The sequence below is a fragment of the Dermacentor silvarum genome, chromosome 2, assembly GCF_013339745.2.
Source record: "Dermacentor silvarum isolate Dsil-2018 chromosome 2, BIME_Dsil_1.4, whole genome shotgun sequence".
Taxonomy (NCBI): Eukaryota; Metazoa; Arthropoda; class Arachnida; order Ixodida; family Ixodidae; genus Dermacentor; species Dermacentor silvarum.
The window spans coordinates 56,173,407-56,199,519 of record NC_051155.1 but is presented as its reverse complement, the minus strand read 5'-3'; the positions used below and the strand labels follow the sequence as shown (position 1 = coordinate 56,199,519).

The 26,113-nt window shown below is 45.5% G+C and overlaps 2 protein-coding genes and 1 long non-coding RNA gene across 3 annotated transcripts in view; 1 reads left to right on the top strand and 2 right to left on the bottom strand.

Annotated features, from left to right (window-relative positions):
• LOC119441492 (transmembrane 9 superfamily member 2) overlaps positions 1 to 26,113 on the bottom strand; it is a 271,918-nt gene that overhangs the window by 29,325 nt on the left and 216,480 nt on the right. The window lies entirely within an intron of this gene.
• LOC125943007 (uncharacterized) overlaps positions 1 to 26,113 on the top strand; it is a 203,004-nt gene that overhangs the window by 29,632 nt on the left and 147,259 nt on the right. The window lies entirely within an intron of this gene.
• LOC119441495 (transmembrane 9 superfamily member 2-like) overlaps positions 1 to 26,113 on the bottom strand; it is a 194,004-nt gene that overhangs the window by 28,973 nt on the left and 138,918 nt on the right. The window contains 2 exon segments of the mRNA XM_049661345.1: positions 8,730 to 8,809; positions 9,316 to 9,430. Coding sequence (XP_049517302.1) covers positions 8,730 to 8,809; positions 9,316 to 9,430 — 195 coding nt within the window.

Here is a 26,113-nt window from a genome sequence, read left to right as displayed (position 1 = left end):
TGGCTCTGTGTCATGATGTGACGTTGTGACGTCTCCTTCTGGTTGTCTTGGGGCCAATGCATGAAGCCTCTCCGCTAGCCGCCTGGACATCGATCCCCCACGAGAGCTATTCAAGCAGCATGCGTACCGAGCGTTCTGGTGCAGCGCCGAGTGTGTCCGGTATTCCGGTAAGTGCAGGCGTGCTGGGCGTTTCGACGGATGGCCAGAGGCATGAACTGAAGCCCCTCCATACTACTACAGCTGTGATGAAGGGGCATAGCGTAAACGTGAGCGGCATGAGCAACCTGCACGATGCAGCCACCTGGTGGCGCAGAGCTTAACCAGCCAAACACAGAGCTACTATTGCTGTAACCAAGTGTCTTCCCTTAAACACTTCTCTGAGGATGGTATGAACAATGGGCTCATCCCTGTGTTGAGATACACGGTCGAGCTCTGTGTTGAGCGATGTCCAACCTATTTTTTTTTCTACCATTCTTTTATCGATCCTTTCATTTAGTACTTCTCTTTAGTTTATATATATGTGTATGTCTTTGTATGTGTAGGTATGTACAGTACTCACGGATTGAAACGGGACAGGCAAATTTTTGGTAGATCACTCCTTATGTGCAATTACTCGAGAGTACCATGTCATGTTGCTTCGAATCTGGTCACAAAAGGCGAAGCGGACTCTGATCTAAGCGTACGAGTCGAGATTACGCCGATGTCATACAAGCTGCCGACGGTGGAAACAAAAGCATGTACAGTGGTTAGGCCTAAATTGTCTCATTTCAATCCGTGAGCACTGTACAGTAGAACCCCGCTGTTACGTTCCCGTGTGCTGCGTTTTCCCGGCTGTTATATCGTTTTCAGCTGGTCCCGGCATACGTCCCATAGAACCCAATGCATTGGTAACCCCGCTGTTGCATCACAACTGTGGGACCGTTGCTGCTTCATGCGTTGCGAACTGCCACCTCATGCCGGCCCGAGCGGCCATGTTGACTTTTCATGTCGGTTGGCTTGGTGGCTTGAAGATGGGATTGGCCGCCCAAAGTGCCGGGGACGACACCTATGATGTATTTTCGATTTCCACCAACAAAAGCCTGGCCTTTCAGATTCGTATTTGCTAACTAAAGATGGTGTCTATGATGCGTTGGGGCCCTAAAATTGGTTGTGGCACATAGATGTTCTGTATAAAGTCCAAGGGTGATAACGCCGCCACCGCGCGCCGTAAGCTGTATGTGCGAGTGAAAGTGTGCGAGGGGAGCCAATGACCACAGATAAATCTCGCGCGCGCATGAAAGAAAAGGGGGGAGGAATCTCACCTTCTTCCATCGCGCTCGAGGCACGGGAGGGGGGGGGGGGGGGGATAGCGGGCAGCATTGTGCTCTGGCATCAACTGTGTACTGCACGGCGGCGCTTGGGCCTTATCTTAAAAGGGGCAGAGTTTAGGTAGTGTAGGTGCGTCGGCAGCTCGTAGTTTTTTGCATGCTGTGTGTTCTCAGCGCTCAGTTTGCGTTGAAGCGATAGACAGCACGAATGTCACATCGCCTGCTAATGGTGCCGTGCTTCCTTAACCCATTAAGGACCAAGAAAAATCTACCCATTACATTTTGCAGATTTCTTGGGTGAGGTGATATTTTCACACTGTAAATACACTGCGAAAGTTTCATGAGTGCCGCTTTATTCTTTGAAACGCTACAATAGTGTACTTTACAAAGTACGCTGGGTCTTTATGAGAGCAATACCAGATGTAGGTTACCAAATGGTAAATGCTATATTTTGGAGCTTCAAAAAACAAAAAAGGCTTGCAGTGTCGAAGAGTAAAACTTTGCATAAGCCCTCATAACCTTCGTGTAGCAAAATGAGCATTTTAGTGGGAAATATTGTTTGCTGGGAGGTGTTTTTACTATTCAAGTGTGTAGCATAATTTCACGGGGAAGGACTTTGGTGTTGCTTTCAGAGGCGCGCGCGATGAAAATATACTATTGATGCAGACCTACACGTGATATCTTACGATGAATGCAGGTTTTCAAGACGAAAGCATTCAACCCCTATTTGGTTGAATGGTAGTCGAAGCATTCAACGGACTGGTGACATCTCCTCCAATAACAGTCGGTTCTTGCATTTCAGTCATGTTATATGATTTGGTCGCAATATTTTTGTTAGAATTTTCTAACATTTCAAGAGATGGGATCTTCATCTGGTTCTTCAATGCGGGCTGCTCTACTTTTATTGCATAACTCATCTCAATTGGCACAGGAATATAGACCGTCTTTGTTGTTTTCTGTTTCCTCGCACCTATTTTCCAATTTGTAATAAAATCCTGCATAAATTATCTGCCGTTTTAAATAATGTTCATATATCCAAATGGCTTTTTATTCATCTAAATTTAATGCAATACGGCTTGCTATATTATTGACTGTGAAGATAAGAGCATTGTCATCTTTCTCAGCAGCAAAAAAGGAACCAGGAGGAATAATAGCAATCTTGATGTAATCCTTAATATATTTTATTACCTGCGATGGTCTCTGAAGTGTTTATAGTCAGCAAAATATATCCAAAAAATAGTCAGCAAAAAAAAAAAATGGCAAGAAAGCCACCGTGTGCGCTTCAAGAACAAGCACACCCCTCTAGAATACACATAGGCCCAGTGTACTTTACTAAGTACACCTACATTCATTTTCTTGCGATGCTATAAATATGTATTGTATATGGAACTTCATGCATTCATTGTTTACGTCATTCCTTTCTAAAACTTCCACACAATCCTCAGCTTCGTGAAGCATATCATATGCTTGATAAAAAATAAACAAGGTGCATGTACGGCCGCACCGGCTATGTTCAGAACTTCTCCAAGTTTGGCGCTGAATAAATCAAATACATCATGCAGCTTTCAAAAAAACTACAACATGGTCGTCTTGGCAGGACTGTTCTTAGCAAAATGGCGTACTAAGGAACACAGTATACTTATTCTTTAATTATTTACAAATGAAAATGGTACTGTACTTTTTAAAGTACGGTGGTCCCTAATAGCCAGCGTTTCTACAGCAAGTGTCCGCGCTCTCGACAGGGTGTCTACCAAATTGCTTTTTCCAAATTCCCTGACAATTCTAAGCGTATTCCCCGACTGTTCTCATGCAGCTGAGGAGAGCATTGAGAAATCACCATGCCAGTGACGAAAGTTGTAAGCGGCATTAGAACTGGCTGCTCAACTGTACTTCGATGCAGGCATTGGAGTTACTGACATAAAAAAAGTAAGAGTGCAAGCTATGGGTTTTCGCACACGTCATGAATCAGACAAACTGCTATCAACAACCAATAACCTGCTATCAACAAACAGGCCAGTAAAATTGTAACCTACCATTTGTGTTTGTGAAACATGTCCCTGCATTCATGAAGAGCTTACCAGTGACCTCATTTTATGGGCCGATATCAGTAGCCATGGGCCTGCTTAGCAAGATTTCAGAGTAAGGGCCGCACCGCATCAAAATTGTGAAAATAAAGTGTGGCCCTTAAACGAGCCTATACGGTATATGCTGCGAAGGAATACCACAATGTTCCATTGTGTCCCGTTTTAAATGCCACAATATTCGGCTCGCATCACATGTAGAAAGTTCCTCCTTCAGGCACCTCAACAACATCAAATTAATGTTCAGGCAGTCTATTGATATTTGTAGGATTCTTGTCTGCTCAATGTTCTAAATGGTTTTCTGAATGCAACTGCTAAATCTTCTGCACAAGTATGGCATAAAAAACATGACACTAGGTAGCGGGTTTTCCCACTGGCATCAGCTGGGTCCCAAAACCTGACTAATACACCCATTTGCTCCTTTTGTGCAATTTTGTTCAGGGACTCGTCAGAAGCCAAAACCACGTGTCACACACCATCAAGCTTCAACAGCAGCCTGTTCCAGAAGTACAGACCAATACCGTAACAAATTGTGTATCTAACTCTGTCATTCCAAAGTTGAATTTCCTTCGCGATGTCGCACGTGGGAAACATCAGGGGAAAAGTGCAGCAGACGCTGCTGCTGAACGAAATGATCGATGTATTGCTTCAGCACTCAGGCAACAAACAATTTCAGCTTTTGTGACACTTTTTTACCACGAAACTGCTTACAGAAGCTTTCATGACGGCCAGAGGCTTCGCAGGAGCGCTTTCAGTGCTCGTTCTAGGTACCACGAGGGCATGATCAGTAGTAGTAGTTACGGAACAGGCAGACTAAGTCCAGCACTAAAATATATGTGAAGGTTCATCTGGCTAGCACTCTGCGACTAGCTCATAGTGAATCGGTGTTTCATGCTTGCTGTGTGGCTGGTGACTACTGTGTTGCCTATGTTGATGAGTGAGGAAGTCTTGTGGCATACTTTGCATTCAGCCCTACTGGTGTTGTCCGGCACTGCCCTGATCCACGACGAGTACTCCGAAACGTTCGGGTTCACCCAATCAAGGTTTAAAAATGAGCCCTTCTTTGCAGGTGGCATCGCGGATCACGTCCTACATACAGTTAAACCTGGATATAACGAAATTGACAAATTCCCCAAAAACTTCGTCATAAAGAGGGTTTCGTTATATGCAGGTGCGGCACGAAAATTCGAAAAAGAAACGCTTACCATATTTACTCAATTCTAACGTGCCCTCAATTGTAACGCGCACCCGTTTTCAGTTTTCGTCGAAGCACTCATCCTTGGAATGTCACACCAGGTACTGGATGCGTGGACGCGTCTCGTTTCGCACAAGCACGAGGCATCGGAAACAAAGAGCGAGCATCACAATGGCGTCGTAGCGCTGTATAGTGTTACAGTAGAACCCCGCTGTTACGTTCCCGGGCGCTGCGTTTTCCCGGCTGTTACATCGTTTTCGGCCAGTCCCGGCACAGCTCCCATAGAACCCAATGCATTGGTAACCCCCGCTGTTGCGTCGCAACTATGGGACCATTCCCGCATCATACGTTGCGAACTGCCACCCCGCGTCGGCCCGAGCGGCCATTTTGACTTTTCATGTAGCTTGGCTTGGTGGCTTGATGATGGCATTGGCTGCCCAAAGTGCCGGGGGCGACAAGTATGATGTATTTTCGGTTTCCGCCAGCAAAAGTATGGCCCTTGAGATCCATATTTGCTATCTAAAGATGGTGTCTATGACGCGTTGTGGCCCTAAAATTGGTTTTGGCTCATAGATGCTCTGTATAAAGTTCAAGGGCGATAACGCAGTGGCCATATGCTGTATGCGCGAGTGAAAACGTGCGAGGAGAACCGACAACCGCGTCTAAATCTCCCGCGCGCAATAAAGAAAAGCAGGGAGGCAGCACACCTTCTTCTGTTGCGCGGGGGCTACAACTTCTTCCATTGCAGGGGGCGACAACTATGATGTACTTTCGGTTTCCGCCAGCAAAAGTATGGCCCTTGAGATCCGTATTTGCTATCTAAAGATGGTGTCTATGACGCGCTGTGGCCCTAAAATTGGTTTTGGCTCATAGATGTTCCGTATAAAGTCCAAAGGCAATAACACAGTCGCCACGCGCCGTATGCTGTATGTGTGAGTGAAAACATGCGAGGGGAGCTGACGACCGCGTCTAAATCTCGCGTGCGCAAGGAAGAAAAGCAGGGAGGCAGCGCGCCTTCTTCTGTTGCGCTCGATGCATGGGCGAGGGAGCGAGGGGGGAGGGATAACGGGCGGCGTTGTATTGTACTCTGGCATCAACCGCGTACCGCGCGGGCCATATCTTGAAAGCGATCTGCGTTGGGGCAGAGTCTAGGCAGTGTAGGTGCGTCAGCGGCTCGTAGCTTTGTGCGTGCTGTGTGTTTTTGGCGCTCAGTTTGCATTGAAGCGATAGACAACAGCACAAAGGTTACTTTGCTCGCTTCTGCAGCGGCGTTTCCACATGCCGCCAGCGTTTGACAGCACGTGTCCGCGCTCATCGAGTGGGATGTGTCACAGCATCTGCCAGCGCGTCGGCAACATCAACTGGAAAAGGAGAGTGCCGGCTTGGCGGGCTAGGCCAGCTGCAGCAAGCGGCAGGATCAGGTTTGAATGAAGGGAGGGGGAAAGGTCACGCCCGCGGCGGCAAGATCGCCGGGTCGAGGGATGCAGGCCCGCCTCGCACACGCTCGCACGCACGCGCACTGCACGCACACGTGTGGCGGAAAAGGAGCATCCGGTTGCTGCTCGCGCAAAAATGACAAAATTTGGAGCGAAATCTCTAGGTTGTCGGCGAGGAAAAGTCGTTATTTCGAGGGGGTCTCCCGCTGCCACTTCGTTACGTAGAGGTCTCAAATACATGTGCTTCTATGGAGTAACGGCGGGAAATAGAAAAACTTCATTATATCCAGGAATCCGTTATATAGAGGTTCGTTATAAGCAGGTTTAACTGTACCTTGTTGACAGAAGAATGGCAATATGACGGCCACCCAGCGCAGATTGGATCGGATCAAACCTGGATTGCTGGCTTGGCTATACTGTTCTTTTTTAGTGGCCGGTCAAAAACTATTTTACAGCTAGGTCCCACATGCAAGAAGAATGGAAAGCAGCTTTATTATTATTTTTTTTCCTGCACGGAGGAAGGCCCTTGTGCCCGTGAGTGTGATAACGATGTTAGTCTGGTCCCTCATTTATTATCTGATACGAATGCATGAACATTGGCCTAACGGGAATGCTTTCGAGCCAAGCTAAGACATGCAAACACTTTATCAGCATGACTTGCCTTACGTTACCGTAGCACTTGCTGTATGGTGTTTAGAAACAATAGTTGTGCCTTTGTACACATTTGTTCTGCTGTTCACTGTGTTTGAAGCCAAGGGAGTAACTTTATCAGGTTTGATCTAGGGTTAAGGTTACTTCCGTCTGCAATTTCCACGACCCAGCCACGTTTTTGACAAATTCCCTGACAATTCCGTGACTTTTTCAGATGGGACAAAATTCCCTGACAATTCCAGGTTTTCCAGGTTGGTAGACACCCTGATCGAGTGTGACGTGTTCATGTTTGCCTATGCGCGCTGACGCCAAGCTTGTTAATATAATTAATAAGCGAATGTTTACAACTTTATACGGATGATAAAATTACTATCCTCGTGTTTCCCGGCTCTTAAGTGTTTTTTTACGGTCCTGTGAAAAACGTATCAGCGGGGTTCTACTGTAAATGTATAATTTGTGTGTAATGGGCCGGTGCCATATAAATACTGTCATTGTCTTCCACTTTGTTTTGCTCCACGCACTGTGTTTATTATACTTTCTCGTGTTTTTTGTGCACTTAGTACGCTTATTTGTGACTACATACACCATTCAATTATACTGTAGTGCACCACGCTAAAATCACCAAGATGTTTGTCGTCACATATTTAATATATCAAAAAATAAATTTTTGCATTACACCATCAGGATGCAGCCTGGAATCGACTCCAAAATCACAAGCAAGCAGTGTTAGAACATTGTCTGACACTGGTGTGAGTAAGCATTTTTCAATAGTCAATTAAAGCTATGACCTTTGCATGTGTGTAAAGCTGCCACGGCTACCTAAACTGTGTAACCTGCCTTGGAAGCACCTCTATAAGAAATATGCATGCAGGGTCAACAAATACTGTATTTACTTGCATAATGAACGCACTTGTGTAATGAATGCACCCCCCCCCTCTTCTCTGATCAAGAAGTATGTCTTGTTTCCTTTTACCCGCATAATGAACGCACCCTTAACTTGTTGACATGAAGTCGGAGAGACACGGTACGATTCGACGTCCGATATGGTGTATGGTGGGTACGATTGCATCAGAAGCCGTATCGGACGCTGAATCGTACCATGTGTCTCCTACTTTTATTGCGATAGCAATTATATGGACACTCCAGGCGCATTCTTGCCACCGGCGCCGAAGGTCGCGGCTCGATCTCCCATGTTTAAGGGAGGAAAACGGGGAGGAAACGCGCCGCATTCCGTCGCACGCATGATGCCGGGGGGAGGGGAGGGAGGGCGGTGGCGCAGCAACTGCGCATTGTGCGGCCGCGCGCGCCCTATCTTGAAAGTGAGCTGCAGTCGGGGTGTGACGGTGGCTGATACTTTTGTGCGTGCTCTGTTCTCGCCACTCAGTTTGCGCTGAAGCGATACACAGCACGAAGGTCACTACGCTAGTTGCTCAGCTTCCTCACGCCAGCATTTTGACAGCGCGTGCCCGCGCGTGGTCATCGAGAGTGCTGAGTTCATGTTTGCCTTTGCGCACTGACACCATGCTTGTTAATTTACATGGTGAGCAAATATTTGCAAGTTTACACGGCCGATAAAACTACTATCCTTACTTCATATAGCTGTCTACGCACTTGCTATCGCAATCAATGGTTCGCCTTTTGGGCGAAACTGCGACTTCTTTTGAGGTGGCCGTGAAAAAAAAATTGCTCAAAATTTTACCCAGCACACCCCCCCAACTTGGCAGATGTTTTTCAGGAAAGAAAGTGCGTTCATTATGCGAGTAAATATGGCATGTGCACGAGCCACTGAGATCGCTCCTTGTCGCTGGAAAATCGCTTTTACGTGAATGTTACTGCCCTCTTAAGCACTCACTAAACCATTCTGGCTGCTGTATCCGGTGCTCCCCAGTTTCCATATTTGGCACACTGTCTGTAAAGCGCATGGTCAGACATTGCTAAGGCTCATTTCCTACTCGTTCATTTAGTCAGCATCAATCTTTCTGTCAAATATATTTTTTTAAAGGCTACCTAACACGAGCTCCTCTATAGGAGTGTGCGTGAGTGAGGGTGCAACGCTCACCTGAACCACTGGATGTTGGTCTGCGGCAGAGACTCGAGGATGTAGTCCCATCTGGACGACCAGCGCACGTGGTCGTTCCTCTGCGAGAGAGGCACGCACAAACTTTATAATGTGAGGTCGCAGTCTGACAACTGAAGGCAGAAATTATAACTTCCAAGCTGGGCAAGCACTGCCACATTAGCTGTTCTATACTCCTTTCCTCTGCAATTGATGCAGAATAAGTCTCCTTCGTATCTTGACTGGCATCTCTTGGTGCCCCTCTCGTACACTCGGCATGCAGCGACATGGTCAACGGTGCAGTTGGCAGCCACTGCGCCAACATGACTGATTCCGTACAGTGCGACTACCACCACTAATTTATATCAGGTAGGACACAGACCTACTTCAACGTTGAAGCCACACTGCATTTAGCGCGCTTCAACTTTTGGAAGCAAAAAAAGATTGAGTGAACATTCAAAATCCATATATTTAAAACATAGTATTTGATTAAATAAAAAAATTCTGCTACTCGAACCCTACTATGAGTATCAACAACAAGAGCCAAAGCGAGGGACAGCGAAACCCTTGATATTGTCATACCACTCACCACGAAGGTCACGCTGTAAGTGTAGGTGATGGTCAAGGGGCCGTTGTCTTTGAGGCCAAGGGTCAGGTGCTCGCCCGCGTCGCATGTCGGCGTCTCGGCGTTCTTGTGTTTGATGCTAGAACAGAGCAGTGTGTAGTTAGCACGACAAACTTGACGTTATGGAGGTATACACTAAACTCATTAAATTAAGTTGAAGGGGGAGCTGACATTACTTCAATGAATTCATTACTGCCATTACTGCAATAGTGGCAATAATGCCCAATGGGGCACACAACTTCAGACGTGCAAAGTGTGGCCTGCGGACCTGCTACATGACCACGTATGCTATAAAATTTCAATAAAATGACAAGAGAATGATCAGACACGACAGAATTTACGATAGTTGCCTTCTTTTCAATGTGATGGTCTCCCAATTTCCAATTAGAAACAACCATATTGTTGTGAAATCAGCAAAACGGTGACGTGGTCGTAAGCACAGCTTGCACACTGCAACGCGAACAAAGTCTGCCGTGGTCGAGGACCATGTGGTTGAGAAAGGCCAGTGTTGCTCGACAGCGTCATATTCGACGAAACGACGTGGGAGTTTTGAACTGCCACGCCGAACGAGTGCCGAGCCCCGCGGAAAGTGACATACTCGGCTTACAACATTCAGGTATTTTTTGGTTCCGAAAGTTAATCTAGTTCGCTATATCCATTGGCAGTACAATATTACTTTTTTTTTACGAGGTTTTAAATACATCGATCTCTATGGTGGTTTTAAGGACAATTTCATTTACTTCACTATTCCCCGTCTTTCATAATATAGTACCCTGTTTTGTTATAACAAGGTTCGAGTGTAGGAAATGCTTCCCTCAGTGAACAGATTTAAATACCTACATACTAAAAGAGTGGCTTCGTTCTCAACCCAAGTGGCAGAGCAAGGACACTTGCTATCTTTGCCTATGTGCATTGTTTACTGAAAACTATGTCTTCAGTTGAACTGTTGCCTCAGTTGAACTGTTCCCACAATTTCACACATTACACACAGTATGCTTGAATGTAAATTCCATCACTGCATTCAAGTTTTTGGTTTGGCATCAAGCCAGACACAGGGATGGCACAGAAGGGGACTCGAGTACATTCGCTTCCCTACCATTTTTCTTTTCTACTTCAAATTTTGGTGATTTGCGTCAGAAATCCCAATTTTTCCTTTTATTTGCAACATCACCTTACATTCAGGCGCGGATCCAGGGGGGATGTCCGGATGTCCTGACCCCCCCCTCAGATTTCTGCATCGCCCCCTCGCTGACAGGGGGATGGCCCTGTCGCAAAAAAAAAAAATATGGCCACCAGCATTCTTTAAAAGTATTTTTGGCGAGTACCAGTGGTATCAGCCATGTAGAAGTAAAGCTAGCTCGCTCACAAGTTTAGTTGTATTCCGTAGGAGTGTGCATGGTGTCGCGAAGTTGCCGTAGTTATTTTTTCTCATGAACACCTTGGACCTCCTGGCGCCTGCCGTGCCTTACTCGTCCCGTCGGTGGCGTCGAATGAACGAGGGGACGTCCCTTTTGCCAAGCACGCCGAGGTCCACTCGAGCGCCTTCGCACCTGATTAACTTAGTTTCCCCTTGGGGTGTCAACGGTTGCCTCATTGGCTGTCATCGGTTCCGCGACCAACCTGCTTAATGAAAGAGATCTCTCGCTGAAGTGTTCATATATATATATATATAATAACGACTAACAGCTAAACTATAAGAACTATGCATAGGCAACGTTTTTTAACTGTAGCACTCATTGTGATCACAGTTACACGTTGACAATATCCAGTACGAGCACAGTACCGTTCGTACGCTACAAGTTTTTCATTGTAACTTCGCAGTTTTATTGTCGTACATTAAGCATAGGAGGCTCAAACCCGCCGGATCCGTTTATCTGAGTGGGCGTTCTCGCGGAGCGGGGCGAAGCCTAGAGCCGCGGCTGCGAAGTGGGGGAGCGTGACGTCAGCGGCCAACGCCAGCGCGCGGGACTAGGATGGCGCCGCGTGGTTAGAGAAACGGGAGCAGATGCGCGCCTTGTGTAAAAGGATGACGTCGCGTGGGAAACAAAACATGAAGACGCTGGCTCGCGCTCTCGGCTACTACGCCACATCGTTATTCTTGTAGGTGGCGTCGTGAGTCTTCATACGCGGTGATTCGCATATCGTAAACAACCATCGTGGTGGTTGCCGCGTTGGAGCGGAGCGTTACGCCCGTATTCAAGAACGTTCCTCTAGTCAACACACCTCCACGACTCAAGAGAGAAGATGGCACCGCCATCCCTCCACAGAAGTGGTCACTGAGCTTCATGATCATTCACGGGAATTCTTGAGAATAGTCGCGTCTTTATCAGTCGAGATGCGGCGCTGTGCTCAACAAGGTGGAGTGAAGTAAGAGCTTCGAGTCGAGGGCTGTTTGAGAATACGGGAGGTTACGGCTGACGTCAATGTTTATGTCACCATGAATAAATTTAAACAAAAACTTTAGTGATGCTAGTTTTGCTCTACTTTGCAGTGTTAATAAACCAGCTCTCTTTAATAATTCAGTCAATGAATGCGTTACGCCCGTATTCAAGAACGTTCCTCTAGTCAACACACCTCCACGACTCAAGAGAGAAGATGGCACCGCCATCCCTCTAAAGAAGTGGTCACTGAGCTTCATGATAATTCACGGGAATTCTTTAAATTGTCGCGTCTTTATCAGTCGAGATGCGGCGCTGTGCTCAACAAGGTGGAGTGAAGTAAGAGCTTTGAGTCGAGGGCTGTTTGAGAATACGGGAGTAAGTCCTCCAAAGCAAACGAAGGTGTCTCAGCCTAACACAAATAATCTTAAGGAAATCAAGGTGTCCCAATAGAACTCCAAAGACGGAGCCGTGCTTACGCATTTATAACGAACCTGCTAAAGATCATCCCAAATTTTATTTTAAGAAACAATATAGGCTAGATATACCGGGTGTTCAAAATTAAGCTTTATGGCTTTCTTAAAATTATGCACTGGGAGACACATGCAGACCACCTGCGCAAATAAGTTATTTGGTCAGGGGGACACAAAGTGAGATGATAATTATCGCTGGCAGCAGCCCAATTAACCAAAATTGAATAATTAACTTTTTATTGACGGCAGTAAGTGTGTATGTTTGTATTGAAAAGTTAGAGGCAGTCATGTTTCTACACAGTTTCACTTGGAAGAATTCTTCTAGCGTGTCTGTGCTCCGAGAAATCCAACTCCAAATTTTAATTGTCGTTCGCATTATTACGCATGCAAGAGAGTGAGGATCGGTGCAAAGCTCTTCCTGATGTGACGCGGCTGTTGCGTGCGGCGTTTAGTCTGGCAACGGGGCGGAGGCATTGGCAAAGGTAATAACTGTCCACCTTCCCCTCACGGCTGGCGAAATGAAAAAAAAAAAAAAATCTAAGAACCAGTAACCGCTGTCGTAACACGCGACCGCGCAGCCTGTAAAGCTGGCGGCAGCTGCCATGCCGAGATAATGGCGTGAGCGGAGAAGCCGGAGTACGCGTGCGTAATGGTGACTAGACGACCGAGCATGGTCCTTGTCTGGGCTACGCAAATAAAGTGACTGCTGATTTCCAAGTATTGTAAGTTTTATTGAAATCAAGAGTAACAACTGCACCATTAACAGCAGAAACCTTTTTAGCTATGCTAACGAATATTTCATACTGCCGCTTTAAGTTTGGTGTTGTCATGCACAAATCTCATGACAACACTTCACCCATCAAGATGTGAATGCCCTAAAAATCTTCAAAATGCCTCCCTTCCACAGCAACGCAAAGCATAAACCGCTCTCGCGTCGACTCGATTATTCTGCGCAGTACGACAATTGAAATTTGGAGTCGGATATCTCGGAGCATGGACACGCTAGAATAATTCTTCCGACTGATACTGTGTAGAAACTAACTCGACTGTCTCTAAGTTTTCAATACAAACATACTCACTTACTGCAGTCAACAAAAATAATTGTTCAATTTTAGTTAATTGGGCTGCTCACAGCGATAATTATCATCTGACTTTGTACCCCTTAGCCACATAACTTATTTGCACAGGTGGTCTTCGCGTGCCTCCCAGTGCCTAATTTTAAGAAAACCATAAAGCTTAGTTTTGAACATCCTGTATTATCAGGCGCAGCCGCCAAGCACATGGCTGTATTGGGTAACGTCCTTTTCCTATAAGCTCGTAGAAACCGATACCTGGCTTCGCTACAGGTCTTCTTCCTATTTCTGGGGTTTTACGTGCCAAAACCAGTTCTGATTATGAGGCACGCCGTAGTGGAAGGCTCCGGATTAATTTTGACCACCTGGGGTTCTTTAACCTGCACTACAACGCAAGAATACGGGCGTTTTTGCATTTCGCCTCCATCGAAATGCGGCCACGGCGGCCGGGATTTGATCCCGCGATCTCGTGCTCAACGCCTGAGCTGACTGAGCCACCAGGGAAGGCTACAGGTGTTGCTCTAGCCGTATGAAACGCGGGTTTATCGTGAGCAAAAACGGTAAATTTAGGTAAATAAGAAAGACTACCATCATCATCATCATCATCATCGACAGAAGCTGACCCCCCCCTCAGAAAAAACCTGGATCCGCCCCTGCTTACATTGCAGTCGCCAACTCTGCCAAACATACACGCCACAGGTGGCGCAGCCCTTAGGTTGCCAGCCTAACCTTTTCCTTCAAAACCACCCCCCCAACGAAAGACGACCAACCAACCACAAGCTGATGGCAGCAACTACAAAGAACGCCTGACACAAGAAAGTGCAGGTATGACAGTCACCCTGCTTCATATTCTCGCGTACCTCCGAGGCTGCACCTTGACGGAGATGATGCGCCCTCCTTCCTCGATGAAGGAACTTCCCCAGGACTCCTTCTCGCTCTTGTGGTACGAGATGGTCAGGTCCACGTGGTTGAACAGATAGAACGTCTCTGGCTTGGAGAACTCGGACTAACCGATCCGAGAAAACACAGATAAAAGAAAGAATGGCGCTTAGAAGTTGTGCTAACACAGCCACGGAACACGATGAAGCATAGATTGGCTTTCCATGCCATGCGAAAAGCAATAACGGAAACCAGCTAAACACTGCCCCAGAAGATACCACATAATGTGTCTACTTAAGCAAGGACAACCAGCTGAACACTTGCTTCCGCGTTAAAAGAATTGTAAAGAAAACAGTGAGTAGAGCCGTGTGCCTACACTATGCTTCTGTAAAACCAAAATGCCCACAAATTATGTTGGAGGTGGCTTGGTAAGCCAGAGAAGATGCAAACACAGTTAGTGACACCCTTATGAAGTTTCCACACCAGCTCACCTTGACATTATAGACTTTGAAAGCACCAACTAGAGTCTGCAAACTTTCTCCGTCTGTAAACTTCTTACCATTTACGGATTACCAGTTTACTGGAGTCATGGATGGCAGTAGCAAAGCCAGTAGCGACATTTCTTGTGTTGCGCGAGTGCTTTCGTTGTAGGAAAATCATAAAATAATTGCACATTAACAATTATGTCAAAACCAACACTATACACCAGCAGTTATGTCGAAAATGACAGGCCACTCCAGTATCACCTTTGTGTGATGTCTGGTTAAGCTATGCGTAATAAGATGTCGCTAAGAACACTGTTGCTACTGTAAACCTCTTGGGTAAAGTGGTATTTTGCAAAAAGAAATACATTTACAAACAAGCTAAAACTCGTTATGTCCCAAATAAGAGAAAATGCTTTCAAGTACATGCTGTCACACAGAGGTTCTGGTGCCGAGATTTCGGAGAAAAACATAAAATTGAGGAGTTTGGCTTTCAAGTTCCCCATGCTAATCAACCTTTTCGCGGCAAGTGAATGAACAGTCTGAAAAGATTTATTGATGTTCTTTAATGCCCATTTAAATGACATTGCAAACACAAAACAATGGCCGTACGCTCCTCTTCAGTCAGGCTGAAATTTAATGCCCTCTTTTACACGGTGCTGCTGACATGAGCATTTTGTTGCTTTATTCAGAATGGCCAATTTACACACACTCACACCGCACCCAAGAATCATTGTGCAAACTGGGAACAGACACTTAATGTTCCCGACCCATTGACGATGCTGCTCTGCTCAGAGCCCCACGTTCAGTAATGGCAAACCACTGCTGAAGGGCTTTCCCCATCAAATCATTTCCCCAATCCTTGAAACAAAAGCTTCGAAAAGGCATGTCTATCTCTTAAGCAGGACCCAGCACCTGTGAAGAGCATCTGAAGAGCATTTATCATACATATTTTGCATGAACACACTGATGAGCACATGTATCGTGTGGCCTTGACCCTTTGGCTCATCTTTATGCTTTCTGCAATATGATCACAATGCCTACTTATAGCTTGATACTTCATGACTGCATCTTTAAAGCATGCAACAGGTGTCTGGGATTCGGGACAGCATCACCCCTATGTGACTTCAAACATGAGAGGGAGCTTTGCCACCCCACAGAATGCCAGTATGACACCTCCAACTTGGACATCGCTGCAGAATTACTTGACTAGCATGATATGCTTGAACCACTCCTTCAGTTTCTAAATAGTTCCCTAGAGATCTTGCAAGCTTCCACCATAGTCCACTATAGTCAAAGGCGAAGGCGCTTCGCTATGCAAGGATATTAGAAAAGTCGCATTTTCGCCTGAAAGGGGAAGCATCGATTGCGATAGCAAATTACTAGAGAGCTATACGAAGCAAGGATAGTAGTTTAATGGGTCGTATAAAGTTGTAAACATTTGCTTACTAACTAAATAGACAAGCATAGTGTCACGCGCGCACAGGTAAAAATGAACACATCTTGCTCGATCACCGCGGAAATTCACTGTGGAAACGGCGGAGTGAGAAAGCGCACCAGCAGCAGCAGGCAAATTGACCTTCGCGCTGTTTCTTGTCTCACTTCAATGCGAACTAAACGTCAAAAGCAGAGCACATACGAAGATACCAGCACTCGGCGCATGCACTTTGTCCCCATCGCAGATCTCTTTGAAGATGAGGTCCGCACGGGTGCGCACTTCGCTGGCATCGCAGATCGCTTTAAAGATACGGCGCAGCAGTGCTGTGAGCAACAGCCGACGGAGCAGAACATCCCCCCCCCCTCCTTGTCTACTGCATCGCCCCCATGCGTCGCACACGCGAGAGACTACCGCGCGCTTCCGGCCTGCCTTCTTCCCTCAAGTTCGTTACATTGAGCCGCGATTGCTGGCTCCCCTCGTACGCTTTCACTCACACACACAGCGTACGACACACAGAGACGATTTTATCGCCATTGGACTTAATATAGAACCTCAGGCCAACGGCAGAAATGCACTTGCGAGTGTCCATATAATTACTATCGCAATAAAAAGTATACCCGAGCACATACAAGATATCGGAGAAGTAACATTACCGCCATCGGACACACAGACGCACATGGCTTTTGGGGCTTACGATATGCAAGCATATTACAACACTTATTCTGCTTCCTGTGCTTAATTTATGGGTTCATACTCATTTGCTTTCATCAACTCACTAGTAAGTCCTTTTCATGCAGTGCACCACACTAGGCGCACTAATCGCTTAGTAATCACATACACTAATGCCAATAATTTAGAAAAAAAGAAACTTGCTGTTTTGGCCCGCCCCAACACTGGCATGCACAAAGCTCACTGGGGCCCCACACTTCGTAAGATTCTCCACTGTCCTGTACAAGGACAATGCAGCTATGAAGTTCAATGACCAAAGCAATGAGAGGGAGGGGCCAACCCACCGTGACACTGCACAGGCCCCGGGGCTGGCTGTTGCGGTAGGTGAAGCATCCCATGGGGAAGCCCATGGAGCAGTACTGCTTATCAGTGTCGATCAGGTAGCACCAGGTGACCGGCATGTTGTCCACAATCCAGTGGTGCCGGTACTGTTTCATCATGCCCTTGCGCAGCTGGTCCAAGCGGGCCGCCGAACCAACGATGTTTGGACCGTACTGACGTGTGCAGAGCTTGGCGCATGTCTTGTTCACCATAAAGTCAATCTGTACATGTGATGGGCAGAGAAATCACTATTTACTGCTGCCAACTGCAAGAGCGCTTACGTGCACTTCCACAGACTTCTGCCCAATGAAGCTATTCATATTGATGATTGGATCAGTTTCCTGTTTACAATAAGTGTGACATCCTGGTAATAACTGCTCTTTATTTTGTCTTCATCACAATGAATGGCCTTTGATGATGGCATTTGCTGAGTTGCCTACAGGAAGGATAAGCATGCAATATTAATAGATTTTATATTTTTTAGTGATCGGACATTAAGTAGCAATACATTGGCCTGACTCCTCTACAGCAGAAGTGAAGATGTACTGAAAGGCTAATTGTTCTGACTTGACTCATTGCTCATTACATTTCAAAGCTATGAAGACAGGTGAAGTGAGATAATTGGACGGAAAGAACGGAAACACAGATGTAAGGCTTTCAGCTTGTAGTTTATTTTTCGTCCTCCTGACTGTCCTTGTCAGACCACCTGCCAACTAGCCAAAATATCCCAAACCCACACCTTGCCTATGAGAGACACCACAATTCAAGGCTTCAAAAATAATCTGGCAATTTTTTGTTCTTTAATGCACAATGAATTTTCAGCAAACTGGTGCTTTTGCAGTCTATCCCAGATGTAATGCAGCTGCCCTCTCCGGGTATCAAACTCATGACCAGCATCACACATTGCCAAATATGGCAAGAAGCATCAACATGTATCGAGTTGTGAATGCTGCCATGCATATTGTACTTGTTTCACTAGCATCAGTCCTCCTGCTCGAGCCACTTTTCACCACTACATGAAACGCAAAAGCAAGAGTATGAATGGTAAAAGTAAGGTGTCTTAAAAGGTTTTTTTAAGCACTAAATTTTTCACACTGGAGCCCGCTGGTACGCTCAAAGCTTGACTACGGGTCTGCAGCACTTACTAAGGCTGCAATTTGCTGCTAGTCAGCTATGGACCAAATCACTACTTCTGAGATTTACTGACAGCTCTTGTGGCACCTACCCCTCCCTCCCTTAGGAGGGAAAGAGCACCTCTTCGCATGCGGTAAGGTCAGACTGGCTTGCATGCTTGCTCCTAGTCATTTAAAGCAGATAGCTTTCTTTGGATCTTCCGGCCGTTTTTCAGGGTTGGCCAGTGGTTGATGGTAGGTGGTCGGACATGGGTGAGGAAAGGCGAAGAAATGCGCCCAGGGAAAGGGCGCGTGCTCTCGGGCAACCAAGTTGTGAAGGCACATAACCCCCCCCCCCCCCCCCTGCCCCCAATGCCGATATTTTCAAGTACTCCCAGAAGAACTTCATTACAATTTCATTTACAGATATACAAATTACCTCATGAACATCAAGGTCTCACTTTTGAAAGCATTTCGTTGTTGCTAATTTTGGCTTCAAAAATTCCTGAACATTTAATTAAATTCTCGGGTCTTGCGTCCCACAACCACCATCTGATTATGAGGCAAGCGGCGTGGGGAACTCCGGATTAATTTCGACCACCTGGGGGTTCTCAACGTGCACCTAAATATAAGGTACATGGGCGTTTTTGCATTTCGCCGCCAACAAAATGCAGCCGCGGCGGCCGAGGTTTGATCACGCGAACTCGTGCTTAGCCGAGCAATGCCAAGGCCACTAAGGAACCACGACGGGTGTTCTTCAGATAATGATTTATTGTAAGATTTCTTTCACATTTTGCGAAGTTGACGTTTCCCAGCGTCTTGAATGAGTGGCATTGCGTTCTCATATTTTTCACCACATTAAATTGCTTCTCGCACTCTGCATTTCTCTGTGGTATCAACGAAATACCCAGCGTTACTTCGGCTGAGCACTACATTAAAAATACTTGAAGATACTTTTTGCGCTAGCGCTCCTTGCTTTTAAAGCCATGACTGACCGTAGGCCTACACAATGCCAGAGCAGCTGACGCCGAGGAGAACGATGGAGAGTCTAGTGTTGCTAGTTGCGGAAGGCGGCATTCACTGGCTAGCTTATTGAGACTAGCACCACTAAGGCACCCAACAACACCGTCAGCGTAAGGAGCGGCTCTGCGGTTAGCGAAATAGCACATGTATAGGGTTTGTACAATGTTTTGCGCAATGAACTTCTAACTGGATTAGATTGGGTTGGATTTTTTTTTTGCTAATGTGGCCTGACAAAGCGCTGGACGCAGGAACGGCACACAACAGCAATTTCCTGGAGATTTTCCAGTCAACCGTACAACCGGAAGAAATGGCCCAAATCTGGGAATTTCCCAGGTAGTCCGGGAGACTTGCCAGGTATGCTCAAGGGACCCCCACTCTAGCACGACGTTTTCGTTGGGCAGGGAAGCCACATTTGAGGTTTCGAAAACTTGTGCTGACCAAGAATGCTCATTATGGTAAAGCTTCTGGCACAAATAGTCTGAACATGAACCTTGCACAGGTTTTCAAGAAAATTAATGCCTTGTCTGTCCATCTTGCATTTGTGCCCTGTTCACTGCTAAAGATACCACTAGCACCACAAGGGCTTTCAAAGCTGCTGTGCAGTGTAAAGAAGAAAAAAAAATTTGTGAAATTTGACGTTAGCACCTTGAAACTGAAACCACGTTCAGTGGGAATTTGTTACAAGACTGAAGTGAACTGAAGAAGTGGGTCAACAGTAACACCTATGCCATTACAGAAATTGTGGTAGAAGTAGCGATGTCGCCTGAATGCATGAGCAGAAACGGAGAACAGCACAACGTAGCAGATAACGCACCACATAAGGCGACAGGCGAATCCTCTCGCCGAACACTACTTGGCCAAGGTTCTCTGCTGGTGACGTCGTCCCATTGGTTGTGCAGAAGTCGAAGCTGTGCAAGAAAAAGCACAAAAAAATGCCCAATGCTCTTAGTTCAAGCTGAATAACATGCACAAAAATATAGTTGACAAATTATAACTGCCACGTTATAACTGCCAAAAAAGCAGCACTTTGTACTAATTCCACGTCCTTTCCCTTGCAATGAAGACACAAAACGGAAATGACTACGTTGCAATGAAAAAACATTAGGCGCAGTCTCAAGTTAAACATAGTTCAAAATGGCTAACACAGCTGGCCTGTCGCGAGATACCAAACTCCGAGTCCTACCAGGCCTGAATCCGGTACAAACGGCTGTCCCAAGGGAGACTTAGGCCTTCTTGCTAAATCTAGAACAACCCCATAAAACATGGAATGGTTGAAAACCCTACTTGTATTATTACATCAGCACTGCCCACAATTTTTCACAAGTACTTTCTTTGTCCTCAGTTAACACGTAATGATGGTGAGCTAACTGTTAAACCATCTTGTAATTTCATAGCCCAAACAAGGACAAGATAGCTACATACTGCCCACCACGAAGCATTGTAGTATCCACTTCGACACCATTTCAGTCTCCCGAAAACAGAATGAACAGCTAAACATAAAAGTCCCAACCCTCACAAGCCCAGGGAAAGAAAGAAGACTTACTGCTGGTACTCGTAGGGGATGACAGACTCATCAGAGTCTAGCCTGTTCACAAAAAGGTCAATCTTTGTCTGTAAGGAAAGACAAGAAAAACAAAAAAACAAAGAGAAATGAGGAAACCGAACAGTACCACAGCAGACCAAGAAAAACTGAGGATTCGATAAACTGTGATGCAATGGGGGAGAACACACAGCCCTGCGCCCTGAATACATTCCAGTGCAAGCCCAACGCACTGCCTCCAAGTTCAACCCCACAAGTTGCGAACAGTCATGTACTGGCACTTGATTGCACCATTTGATTTTCACGGAGGAAGGACACAGTTAAAGGGGGGGAAAATTTGAATTCTATAAAGCTCACACTATGCAAATGTTTCTCATGCTGCCTCAAGAACAAGCTTTAGTGTATTCTGGTCTTGCATTTTCAACAATACTCGGCGGCTCAACAAAAAGGTACACCTAATGCACATGTTGGCATGTATGTGAAGCAAAGCCTTAGTGCAGTGGTTAATTAAACACTTTACAACGAACGGTGATTCATACAATCTTGCTTACTTTCAGGCTATGCAACGTCACCATGCTGACACAACTGCTGAAATTAAGCATGAATCGCAGAAGGTGTTTCACTCGTTCCTGAATTAAGACTTCCATGACATATTCACAAAGTGTCAGGTAAGCTGGAAGCGCTTTATTGCTGTGCAAGGGGACTATTTCGAGATTGACAACGTTTAAATGAATATAAATAACTTTCTTAAAAACAAACATACTCTCGAAACCTTTTGATACAGTTAAACTTCGGTATAATGCATTTAAATATATAACACAATTCTCTATATAAAAATAATTATTTACCTTTTCATAACTTCATGTAACACCATGTATTTCTAACCTCAATATTCAATGCAGTGAAATTTGACTGCTGTCTGAAGGAAGATCGAGGAAATAAATGAAAACTACTACGGGCACTAGTCGTCAAAACGGCTGAATTACATGCGCTTGTTTTTTGAAAGGGCATCTTCCAAACCGTGTGCCGCGTGGCAAAGAGTAATTGGCAAGTCTAAATAGTTAGCATTGCATTGAGCAGTGGCACTATGGGGTGCACTATAGTTCCATATTCCCCGCAGGCATTGCATCGGCGATTGATTCGGCGTTTTTGGTGCAGCCAATGCCGGTTACACGCCAGTCCCATGAGGCAATAAATGTGATAGCATGAGTAGCGGTAGTAAACGCAAAGCCCTCTCGCTTGAAGATAAGGCTTGTTATCTTGCAAGCAATCTCGATCGGTCAGAAGAAAAAGGATGTCGCTGTTTGTTTTGGGATACTAAAGTGCTCACTCTCCATGATCTTGAAGTCGAAAGATGCTAGTCTCGACTGCTTGCAGAAAGCGATAAATTCCCAGTGATAGAGGTATTGAAAGTGGCCGACCAATTTTTCAGAGCTGCTCGATATTCCCACCTACCCTCGGCACCGCTACCTATTCCATAGAACCAATGCATAACAATGTGGCCACTGCATCAGGTCTCACTCGGGCTTGAATCCGCGGCACCGCCGCTTGGAACCAATGCATATAACTGCGACCGAAACCTTGGATGCCAGACCAGACCTTGCTGCTCAATTTTTCAGACAGAATATGTGCACACGATGTCGCAAGGAAGCAAGTGTTGCAGCCATGAACAATGTTGCCGCCATTCAGCTCTTCGCCTTGCTTTGATGCAATTTTAAACTGAAGTTTTCTTAGTGGCGTCTAAGCGGTTTTTAGTCTATGTAGAAAGGTGTTACGCTGAGGTGAACATAACCTTTGGTGTCACACTCTGGCCGACAATGGAGGTTATAACGTTCCCAACCCGCAGTAGTGGGGTGGATGCGAAATCTTTGCTTGTACGGATCAGCACAGAGCTTGGATGAGTATCTTCTTTCTTTGTTTCCTAGTGCGACACTCAGAATTTCCGGCTGATGTGAGGTGAGCATTGTCGACACAGCATCAAACTGCAACATTGGTCGGCAAATCTCAGATTCAAGGAAACTCATTTTTTTCCCTCCACAACTTCATGATTATTCAGATATCTTCCACAGCCACTTTTGTGCAAGAAAAATCGGTCAGCGACTGCTTGTAGCAAAATTTCAATGTAATGAAACAAGTGCCCACGACTAAGTGACCAATGAACATAAGTTCACTTCATCATCATCATCATCATCATCAGCCTATATTTATGTCCACTGCAGGACGAAGGCCTCTCCCTGCGATCTCCAATTACCCCTGTCTTGCGCTAGCGTATTCCAACTTGCGCCTGCGAATTTCCTAACCTCATCATCCCACCTGACTTTCTGCCGTCCTCGACTGCGCTTCCCTTCTCTTGGTATCCATTCTGTAACCCTAATGGTCCACCGGTTATCCATCCTACGCATTACATGGCCTGCCCAGCTCCATTTCTTCCGCTTAATGTCAACTAGAATATTGTCTACCCCCGTTTGTTCTCTGACCCACACCGCTCTCTTCCTGTCTCTTAACGTTACTCCTAAGATTTTTGCGTTCCATCGCTCTTTGTGCGGTCCTTAACTTGTTCTCGAGCTTCTTTGTTAACCTCCAAGTTTCTGCCCCATATGTTAGCACCGGTAGAATGCAATGATTGTACACTTTTCTTTTCAACGACAGTGGTAAGCTCCCAGTCAGGATTTGGCAATGCCTGCCGTATGCACTCCAACCCAATTTTATTCTTCTGTAAATTTCTTTCTCATGATCAGGGTCCCCTGTGAGTAATTGACCTAGATAAACATATTCCTTTACAGACTCTAGAGGCTGACTGGCGATCCTGAATTCTTGTTCCCTTGCCAGGCTATTGAACATTATCTTTGTCTTCTGCATATTCATCTTCAACCCAATTCTTGCACTTTCTCGATGAAGGTCCTCAATCATTTGTTGTAATTCCTCTCCATTGTTGCTCAATGAGACAATGTCATCTGCAAACCGAAGGTTGCTGAGATATTCGCCGTCGATCCTCACTCCTAATCCTTCCCAGTCTAAGAGCTTGAATACTTCTTCTAAGCATGCAGTGAATAGCATTGGAGAGATTGTGTCTCCTTGCCTGACCCCTTTCTTGATAGGTATCTTTCTACTTTTCTTGTGGAGAACCAAGGTAGCTGTGGAATCCTTGTAGATAATTGCTAAGATATTCACGTATGCCTCCTGTACCCCTTGATTACGCAATGCCTCTATGACTGCTGGTATCTCTACTGAATCGAATGCCTTTTCATAATCTCATAAATTTCACATAAATTCACTTATGTTTTAACTAATTTCTTTATGACATATTACAATTTGCTAATGTTGCCAGTGAGATTGCAAGGCATATCCACTTGGGCCGAAATGAAGATGACACCAGTTATGAGATAAGCATAGTCAAACTTGCAACAAGGCACTGTTGTTACGCTTCCTTTTTAAATAAAGAACATCATTTTATGCACTGAAGCACAAAAATAACAGGCATGCCAATGTATTTCTTTGCACAATTTGGGAATGAACATCTTGACACTGGTGTCATCATCGAAATTTGTTTCAAGTGGATATGCGCTGCCAACTCACAGGCTACAATTCACAAATTTTATTATGCGCAATAACTTAACAATGAGCATTATTAGTGAAACTTTCATGAGCTAATTATGCATTTGGATTTCTCTTGCAAGTAATTTCCGCCTCTGAGTAATCCACCTCAGGGAACAGAATTGTGCTATCTTGTTTCTTGACAGCCTTAAACAAAAAACAAAAAACATCAGGTATACAAGCATAGGTTTCATCGATTCCACTGCCCGTCCCGCTCCATTTCAGTTCTGGTCTAGTTCATTTTTTGGCCTCAAATTGACAATGCAGCATGTGCTGACTGCACCACAACTTTTCAATTAGACTTTGTGCAAGCCAAGTTCAGCGCGAATTCATGGGTTCTCCCGCACTCACTACAGATGACATCGCACAATGATAGTCAATTCATGATGCACGGACGTAAATATCTCCCCAATTTAATTACAGCCATAGAGTTTCTCACTATAACACCTAGAGGGTAAACTGGCACCACCGTCTATGCGAGTTTCTTAAAGGGCGCCGTGCCCTCATGGAAATTACGGGATATGTGTCTGCGAGGCTTGTGCTGAACGAGGCTTCGTCTAAAACGTGGATATGGCTACACAAATAATGCGTTCTTAAAGTAAAATCTACATAAAAGGCTTTCATGCACCCATATTACATCTCTCAATAAAGTTTACTCGCCTACAATGCAGAATCAAGCGAAGAAAAGCAAGAACAGACGACAGTTGTTCCAAAGCGAGCGATAATCTCATCTGCCCTCCCACTTTAGCGCTAAGGCCAGCTGATACTTTTTACGTTTCATATAATTGTGCATCCAATAGTAAGTCCTCAAAGTTAAACATGTTTTTGTGTAAAAATAAAGCCAAAGCAGTTTTAGCAGGAAATGAATCATTGTGACAGACGGAACGGTGCTAGCCAGGTGCGTCTTCAAGGCGTTCTGGCTCTCCAAGAACGATGCCAATCCAAAGTCACAATATACCGGCATTCCCATGGATACCACAGCGCAGCAGCGCCAGTTTTCCCTCTAAGTAATATAGTGAGAAACTCTATGATTACTGCAGTTACTTTAGCTGGCATGAGAATGCGAGGTGCAAGTTCAATGCCCGAGTGGTTGTCAGGGCACGTAAGTAAAGATTTGTAGTGTGCTCAAGTGATTTAGATCGTACAGTTTTCTTTTGGAATGTGTTTTCTGACAACAAAACAGCACCCATGGCCACCATTTCATTCCAACGGTGCAGTGTTATCAAGACAGCAATTACTGCGACAACGAAAAGAAAATACCCTCCATTTTGCTACATGTGCATTTGTCGACAAGGCCTAGCCGCCCACAGCTGACAACAGAGCTCGTTCGTTGCCATACTTTCGTCCTCAATTTGCAAGGCCAACAAGGTGTGCAGGTGCCACGCTGCACTTGCACGAAGTGAACTCCTTTCATGTGAAAAAAGCCCGCGAATACACGCAAAATTGCCGCGCGACTACCCGTTCGAGGCACTTTGCGTGTATTTGCGAGCATCTTTCACGCTCAGAAAAACACTTTTATGTAGCACGTATTGAGCAACAGAAGGCTGTATCGGGAGTTTCTCATCTCGTTCAACACTTCTCTCATTGACACTTTTAATCTAATTATAATAATTGAGAAGTTGATTTTTTAATGAAGACTGATTACCTAATTAGGCAGAATGCAAAAAATAATCTTAGTTTCTTCAAGCGATGTCAAAAAACATTACCTTGGTTCTGTTCA